The following is a 9,373-nucleotide window of genomic DNA, read 5'->3' on the forward strand; positions in this document are numbered from 1 at the left end:
TGCGCGTCTGGAGCCTGTGCTCCGCAACAAGAGAGGCCGCAACAGTGAGAGGCCCGCACACCGCGATGAAGAGTGGCCCCCGCTCACCGCAACTAGAGAAAGCCCTTGTGCAGAAACGAAGACCCAACACAGCCAATAAATAAATAAATAAATTTATAAAAAAAAAAAGATTAAAACATCAGCCTTCCTACGTTAAGCACATGATTGCAAAGGCATAAACTCCAGCTATACTCACTGGACATCAGCTGTATGATCCAAATCTGAGGGAGAGAGGAAAAAACACTTATAAGTAACTAAACTTGACTTGCAAATCACAAGAAAATGACTCTAGATCATTACTAAGAACATCACCCTTGAAGAGCATGAAAATGTGGGCTGGCCACACACCTTTCACTAACCATTTACACGAAAGTTAATTGCTCTGTTAAGGGTTATTTCTTATTTTTTAAAATTTCTTCTAAGCATTCACAGTTATTATTCTGTTAATATTAAATAAATGAACTAATATTAAATAAAAGAATTAATAGTTACATAATATTAGCATATTGATGCTAAAGGGTTATTTTTTTAAAAGCCAAGATTTATATTTAAATGAATGACAATTTCTGGAAGGCATCACGGCCACGGTCTTCTAGGTGATCTAAAAAGTGTCTAATACATCATAGTTTTTCAATAAACAAATGCCATTCTCTGCCATTAGTTACTTTTCCTCAACAAAACAAATCAGCATCTTTTCTAAATATCTACTTGTGTGAATGACCAAAATTCTAGAAACTACATCATCAAAGATATAAAATTCCAGATTTCGTTTCACCTTTTCATGAACAGCTAGCCAAATCCCAGACAAAACAGTTTTTTATTTTTAACAAGAGCCAAGTTTTATATTTGTTGATTTCTTTCATTTGAAGGACTCCTCAATGATATCCTTGACCAATAACACAGTTTTGGAAAGTAAACTCTACAATATGTATTATGAGCTTTTTCCTGATATTCTCACACCAGGAAATAACAACTGCTACAACAGCAAGCTCCCATTGGATCTGTTATCTCAAGATTTCAGAGTCAGGACTTCCCTGGTGGTCCACTGGTTAAGAATCTGCCTTCCAAAGCAAGGGATGTGAGTTTGATCCCTGGTCGGGGAACTAAGATCCCACATGCCACAGGGCAACTAAGCCCACGCGCCACAACTAGAGACGCCCGAGTGCCACAATGAAGACCCAGTGCAGCCAAAATAAAAAAAATTAACTAATTAAAAAAAAAAAAGATTTTAGAGTCTATCCTTCACTCTTACCTGACTTCCATCAATTCTTCCTACTTAGAATCATAGAATATTCAGGCTACAACAAAGTCTTAGAGTTCATTTAACAGAATTCCTTCAATTACAAGAAGAAACCTGAAATCCAGAGAGATTGTGCGACTTGTTTAGGACTACACTGCTGATTAGAGTTTGGACTAGAATTGAGATTTTCTGACTCCCAGTTTAGTGCTGTTTACATAACACATCTTGTTCTGGTAACACTCAAGATTTAAGCTCATCTCTAATTTACTCAAAATATTACTGAGGACTCAATACATTTTAGGCATTAAGGGGCTCAATGACCAGCAGAGATGACAAACAAGTTAAAAGAAAATAACAGGTATTAACCCTAGAGAAATGAAAGTATGTGGCCACAAAAGGACATAGAATGTTCACAGCAATTTTATTCCCCCAAATTAAAAACCCCATATCCATCAAGAGAACGGATAAACAAACTGAGGAATACAATGCCACACTACTCAGCAATAAAGAAGCATGAAAAAAAAAAAGAAAAAGAAGCATGAACTACTGATACATGCATTAACAAGAGTCAGGGAGCTCAGCTCTTTGCCCTGCTGTCAGTAGTTACTGAATAAAATCCATTCACCACTTTAACGTCTAGCTGTGTTTGATACTGAGTGAAGAAGCCAGACAGAAAAGAATCTATACTGTGTGATTCCACTTATACAAAACTCTAAAACAAAAGTAAACTGTGGTGATAGAAATCAGAGCAGTGCTTGCCTCAAGGTAAGGGGCTAGGTGACTAACTGGAAAGGAGCAAAGGGAACTTTCTAGGGTGATAGAAATGTTCTAGAGCTTGACTTGAGTATTGGTTACACAGATGTTATCTGTTTATCAAAACTCATTGGACTTTATACTTAAGATGTGAGCACTTTGATAACATGTAAATTGTACCTCAATTTTTTAAAAGACGGTTTAAAGGCACAATGACAGATCGCTATAGAGCAGTGGTTCCCAAATTTTTTGGTCTCAGGAACCCTTTATTCTCGTAAAAATTACTGAGGACCCAAAGAGTTTTTGTTTATATGGGTTGTATCTGGCAATATTAACCTAGAAATTTTAACTGAAAAACATTTTAAGTATGTATTAATTCACTTAAAAATAATAAGCCCAGGGACTTCCCCGGTGGTGCAGTGGTTAACATTCCACCTGCCAATGCACGCCACAACTACTGAAGCCCACGCACCCTAGAGCCCCAAGCACCACAACTACTTAGCCCATGTGCCACAACTACTGAAGCCCAAGTGCTATAGGGCCCACGTGCCGCAACTACTGAGCCCGGCGTGCTGCAACTACCGAAGCCCGCGCGCCTAGAGCCCAAGGTCTGCAACGAGAAGCCACTGCAATGAGAAGCCCGCGTGCTGCAACAAAGAATAGCCCCCTCTCGCTGCAACTAGAGAAAGCCCCAGAGCAGCAACGAAGACCCAACGCAGCCAAAAATAATAAATAAATATAAATAACAAGCCCACTTTATTTAACATAAATTACATACTTTTATGAAAAATGACTACATTTTCAAAAAATGTAGTGAGAAGAGTGGCGCTGCTTAGCATTTCTGCAAGTATTTTTAATGTCTGGCTTTTCAGTGTGCTGCAATCTCACAGATATGCAGGAGGAAAAAGTATTTTAAGAGCTTAAAAAAAAAATGTGGACTTCCCTGGTGGCACAGTGGTTAAGAATCCGCCTGCCAATCCAGAGGACATGGGTTCGAGCCCTGGTCCAGGAAGATCCCACATGTCAGAGAGCAACTAAGCCCGTGCGCCACAACTACTGAGCCTGCGCTCTAGAGTCCACAAGCCACAACTACTGAAGCCCATGTGCCTAGAGCCCATGCTCCACGGCAAGAGAAGCCACCGCAATGAGAAATCCGCGCACCGCAACAAGGAAGAGCCTCCACTCGCCGCAACTAGAGAAAGCCTGCCCGTAGCAACGAAGACCCAATGCAGCCAAAAATAAATACATAAATAAATAAATTTATTTAAAAAAATGTATATGGGCAGCACAGCCGGAGTGAGGAAAAAAACTGTATATAGTCTTCCTTCACCAAAACTAGAAACTGGTGGTTTTTAAAAGGTTAGTTGCAATGCAGAATCTGAGGCTTTAACAATGAATTTTTCGAACTCTGTAACATTAAAATCCATTGCTCTATCTTGTGCTTAGAACAGATCTTATCTATGCCTGACTGTGTAATATCAAGCATTGGTTTTTGGGAAAATATCAGTTCATTGATGTTGACACATTATATAGAATTTTTAAAAATCTATTTGTTAATATCACCTCCAATCTCATCAGAAAAGTCTTTAAGCACTGGGAAACCGTGAAGCTCATGATGGCAGATAAATGTTTTCCAAAATTCTGATTTCACTTGAAAGCTTGAATTTTATCATTATATAATATACATTATCAATATACCAACAAATATTGTTATTTTCCTTGATGTGACAGATTACTTTATTTTCAAGAAGATATTGGAAATACCCAAGTCTGAATAACAATAGTATGTCTTTCATTCTTTTGAGAAAAAATAGGGTTCCGAGAAAAAAGGCAACTCACAACTCAAACAACCACAGAAGTTCTTTTCCTTAAGGTAAGCATCAGTACTTTGAGAAGCAGCAGAAACACTATGCATACTTCCCATTTTGTAACACAGAATACTAAAATACTAAAAAGGTGTGTACTCAATGGTTAATATTTAATAAAATTAATAGTTCTTGCCAAGTCATCAAGGACATTTTTAAGTAAAAACGACTTTTTCTTTTTTTAATTGTAAGTACATGGTGGTAAATAATACAATGACTACCAATACAGTTTGGTGCCACTGCCTCAATTTGTGCCAAGGGGCCAGGACTTTTACCTATTACTGCTTCTGCACCACCAGTGCAAATATCAACACAGTGAAAAGAGCAAGTAACATCTAGTATTATTAAGAAAGTAGTTTTAACTTCACAGATCCTTTGAAAAAGTCTGGGGAAACCTAGGGGTCTAGAGACCACCCACTTTGAAAATTCTATTATAGGAGAGCATAACAGATAAACTAAGCTAGACTAAGAGGTTCAGGTAAGAATTCCCAAAGGAAATAAGACTTAACACTTTATGTGCCAAGAGACTAAGGATGATCTTTATCTATCTGCTCACTCATTTATTCCCAGTTCCCGCTCAGTGTCTGATACACAACAGGTGCTCAATAATGTTGCTGAATGAATAAATGAGATGACAATTGAGCTGAGTCTTAAAGGAAAAACAGGGTTACAGGGAAAGCTTGGGGTAGATCTGGGGGTAGTCAGTGGCAAGAAATGAAGCTGGAAGAAAACACAGACTAATCTCACATTACATCAATGCCAAGATTCTGTACAAAATGTCAGCAAGTAGAATCCAGAATGACCAAGTGGGATTTATCCCAGGAATGCAAAGATTCAATTCTTAGGAAACAGATTACATCATCTCCATAGATGTAATCATGAGGCATAACATAAAAATGGTTTTTCTTCAGTTTTTTGCCTCGCTGCATGGCTTGTGGGATCTTAGCTCCCCGGAAAGGGATTGAACCCCGGCCTGGCAGTGAAAGTACCGAGTCCTAACCACTGGATGGCCAGGGAACTCCCAAACAAAATGTTAACAGGATTTTTGAGCAAACGGTCTTTTCTCAGCTACTTCTCAAAAATACACTATTGTTTATTTTTTCTTTTTTTTTTTTTATAAATTTATTTATTTATTTTTTTGGCTGCATTGGGTGTTTGTTGCTGCATGTGGGCTTTCTCTAGTTTCGGCGAGTGGGGGCTACTCTTCATTGCAGTGCATGGGCTTCTCATTGCAGTGGCTTCTCTTGTTGCAGAGCACGGGCTCTAGGCATGCAGGCTTCAGTAGTTGTGGCACATGCGCTCAGTAGTTGTGGCTCGCAGGCTCAGTAGTTGCGGTGCATGGGCTCAGTAGTTGCGGTGCATGGGCTCAGTAGTTGCGGTGCATGGGCTCAGTAGTTGCGGTGCATGGGCTTAGTTGCTCCACGGCATGAGGGATCCTCCTGGACCAAGGCTCGAACCCATGTCCCCTGCATTGGCAGGTGGATTCTCAACCACTGTGCCACCAGGGAAGCCCTTTTCTCTCATTCCTAATTGCTGCTTTTCACTGAATGTTTTTGTGGTATAATAAAAATATATATTTGGTCTCTGTCTCTGGTTCCTGGAACAGAACTCTTAAAATCCTGGGAATTTTCTGAGTGACAGGAGTGTCACTCAGTGTTATTCATAAACAGCCCCTTCTGACCACACTTGTCTATGCTAATGAGGTGACTCAGGGTTGGGCCCCTAAGTAGCCTCAGGATGGAGAGATGATACAAATGATTAAAAGGGGGGAGGGGATACCAACAGTAATTCTTATGGATCTGCACAAGCTGATTTTTATCTACATATAGAGAAAAAAATAAAAACAATAAGAATGGCAGGAAAGGAGCAAGTATTGAGAGGGAGATTGTCCTAGAAGATATTAAAAGATACAATAAAGCCTCAATAATTTAAAATGTGGCACTGGCACATAAAAAGAGAGCTAAAACAAAGGAACAGAATAGTAAGGCCAGTTATATACCTAAATATAGTTAGAGGAATTCTGTATATGATAAAGACGTCATATTTCAATCACAGGGGAAAAGACAGACTGTTGATAAATGATTTTATAGCAACGGGAAAATAATTATCAGATATTGATACTTAATTTCCACCTTACCCTAATCCTAAGGTATTCAAAATTTAAATATAATTTTTAAAAAACCATAAATACTAGAAACATGAACAATCTATAACTATTAGCAAAAATACGGTTCTCACAAATATGAGCCAAAAAAAGCCAAACACAAAAGGAATACATACTACATGATTCCATTTAGATTATGTACAAAAACATGCAAAGCTCACATATGGTGTTAGAAGTCAGGCTAATGGGAAAAATAGGGAGAGAGGAGAAAGGAGCATGAGAGGGTCTTCAGGGATGCTGTAACATTCTGTTTTTTGATCTGGTTACTAGTTATACAGGTGCATCCAGTTTGCGAAAATTCATTTGTAACATGTGCACTCTTCTATATGTATCTTATACTAAAATAAAAGTTTTATTTTTGGGAATTCCCTGGCAGTCCAGCGGTTAGGACTCTGTGCTCTCACTGCCGAGGGCCCAGGGTAGCGAACTAAAATCCCACATCCCACAAGCCATGTGGTATGGCCTAAGAAAAAAACAAGTTTTATCTTCAAATGTACTAGAAGAAAACATGGGAGAATCAATTTACAGTCCCAGAGCGAGCAATGCCTTCTTAAGTATGATATCCCAGTAGCCATAAAAAGGGTTAACAAATTTCACTACATAAAAATAAACTTCTGCACAGTAAAAAAGACCAACAATCCAACAGAAAAAATGGGTTAAAAATATGAATATACACATTCCAGAAGGCAAATACAAATAACTCCAAACATTCTAAAATATGTCAGCCTCACTTATAAGTAAAATGCAATTAGTATAAGATACTTAACAGATTGGAAAAGATCAAAAAGTGTGGTAACACAGTAAATTGGTAAAAGTGTGAGAAAAGAGGCACAGTCGGGACTTCCCTGGCGGTCCAGTGCTTAAGGCTCTGTACTTCCAACGCAGGGGGCACGGGTTCACTCCCTGGTCGGGGAACTAAGACCCCCACCTGCCGCGCAGCACAGCGCAGCCAAAAAATAAATAAATTTTAAAAAGTAAAAATAAATTTAAAAATGAATTTAAAAAAAAGAATTCAGGCTTCTTAAAAAAAAAGGGGGGCTTCCCTGGTGGCGCAGTGGTTGGGAATCTGCCTGCTAATGCAGGGGACACGGGTTCGAGCCCTGGTCTGGGAAGATCCCACATGCCGCGGAGCAGCTGGGCCCGTGAGCCACAATTGCTGAGCCTGCGCGTCTGGAGCCTGTGCCCCGCGACGGGAGGGGCCGCGATGGAGAAAGGCCCGCGCACCGCGATGAAGAGCGGTCCCCGCACCGCGGTGAAGAGTGGCCCCCGCTTGCCGCAACTGGAGAAAGCCCTCGCACGAACCGAAGACCCAATACAGACAAAAATAAATTAATTAATTAATTAAAAAGAAAATCCTTAAAAAAAAAAAAAAAAAAGGCACACACACAATGCTAGCAAGGGTATAAACTGGCACAACCTCAATGGAGAGCAATTTGGCAATAACTGTTGAAGTTTAAAATGCAGATATCAAAAAGAATGTCTATATATGTATAACTGGATCACTTGGCTGTACAGCAGAAATTAACACAACATTGTACACCAACTATACTTCAATTTTTAAAAATACTGATAAAATGCAGATACCCTTTGAAAAAGCAATGTAACTTTTGAAAATTTATTCTACAGATACACGTGCACATGTGCCAAACAATGGATGCACAGGTATATCCACTGCTGCATTATTTTTATTGGCAAACGAGTATAAGTATAAACGTCCATCAACTAGAAATTGGTTAAGTAAATTAAGTAAACATACACCTTTTCATGTACACATAAGAAAATGTTAAGGATGGTCGATCTGGATAGCAAGACCAAGGGGCTGGGGATCAGGGCTGAAAGAAAGACTTTTCGCTGCATACCTGTTGTATTTTTTGAATTCTAAATCATATATATGACCTATTAAAAGTAATTTTTAAAAAAATAAGTGAGAGAAAGTGAGCTAGGGAGATATGCACGGTCTAGAAAGTACAGAGCCTAGTATGCTATGGTAAATAGTTGGACTCCATACAGAGGACAATGGGAAATCAATGAAAGAACTTTAAGAAAGGAAATAAGAGCCAGATTTGTGCTCCCCAAACCACATCCACCTTTAGGGACGGCAGCTTAACGTTTGTGTAGAACTTCAGAGTCTGCACTATACTTTCACATTTATTATTATCTCATTTATCCCTCACATGAAGGAACTGAGTGCAAAGAGGTTATGTGATTTTTTGCCTAAAATCACTAAGCTACAAATGACAAAACCAGGTCTTTTTGCTAACAACACGATACAGGTAAAACGCCAATTTATAAGTCCCCTACTCAGAGCTTTCCGAGTCCTCTACCCTAGGCACACTCTAACTATCCCACAGTTGGAGCGAGATACTTGGGGGCGACAACCCCTCAAACGCTTGAAAATACGTTACCTTCAGAATTAATACAGAAATAAAATTCCCACAAGATAAATGTAATTAGGCATATGCAGAAAAAGTTCAAAAGGCTGTAAATGTGGGAGCCCGGGTTTCCCGACTCTCAGACCAGACGGCTTTAGCCTTCAGCGTTCCCCAGAGAAGTACAGAAAAGTCTACAATACATGGCAAAACGGGAACGCCTGAGCCACCCTATGGGGCAAAGTGGAAGAGGAAGCCGGAAGCCCCCGGCAAGGAGAGAAGTGAGCCACCTACTCACACTCGTACTTCCGATTGACTGGAGGATACTTGGCCTTGATCGCCTTCTGCTCCTCAGTCAAATTGTAATCTCTAATATCTTCCTTTTCCAGCGCCATGACTGCTGCTTGGGCCCCAAACTCAACTTCCGCCCTTCATCAGCCGGACTTCGGCCCGGACTTACAACTTCCGCCCTGGACTCCGCCCCTTGACACACACCCTTAAAGGACCAGGACTCCATTCTCGAGGACTTACTTAATCCCCTAAGACTTCCGTCTTAGGTCCCGCCGCTTGGAGGAGATCTTTAAAAGTCCAAGGCCTCATTTTCTGGGCTTGCTTCATCAATAGTTCTTTCTAAGAACTAAGGGAACAAATAAATTGGAGGACCTAGGAACAAGGGACACTTGAATTAGACATCTCGAGGTCTGATAGAAGCCTTTTCTTGCAGCCTCACCCCCAGAGTTGACAACTAGACCCGAAAACATTTTAGACTCCTCATCTAAAGTCCTACTTTGAAGAGATCGCTAGCTTAACATCCTTCAAGAAAATGGCTGCCCCCAGGAGAGTGAGGACTAAACCTCTCACGTGACCCCGAGAGGCGCACTCTCACCTACCCCGCGCGCGCGCAATCGAAGGAAGTCGGCTCCGGACCGTGTGGGGGCAGGGG

General features: G+C 40.3%; 1 protein-coding gene across 5 annotated transcripts in view; it reads right to left on the reverse strand.

Moving 5' to 3' along the window:
• ZBTB8OS (zinc finger and BTB domain containing 8 opposite strand) overlaps positions 1-8,878 on the reverse strand; it is a 77,914-nt gene extending 69,036 nt beyond the window's left edge. For 4 of the 5 annotated variants that reach the window (XM_007182459.3, XM_057557478.1, XM_057557485.1 and 1 more), the window contains exons 1-2: positions 8,729-8,878; positions 236-260 (exon numbers count right to left, since the gene is read on the reverse strand). In XM_007182459.3, coding sequence (XP_007182521.1) covers positions 236-260; positions 8,729-8,825 — 122 coding nt within the window. In that variant the 5' untranslated portion in view covers positions 8,826-8,878. The remainder of the gene's footprint in view (positions 1-235; positions 261-8,728) is intronic. The other variant, XM_007182455.3, reaches the window with a different exon arrangement.
• Positions 8,879-9,373: the final 495 nt, after the last annotated feature.

Source organism: Balaenoptera acutorostrata, chromosome 1, assembly GCF_949987535.1.
Source record: "Balaenoptera acutorostrata chromosome 1, mBalAcu1.1, whole genome shotgun sequence".
In the NCBI taxonomy this organism is placed as follows: Eukaryota; Metazoa; Chordata; class Mammalia; order Artiodactyla; family Balaenopteridae; genus Balaenoptera; species Balaenoptera acutorostrata.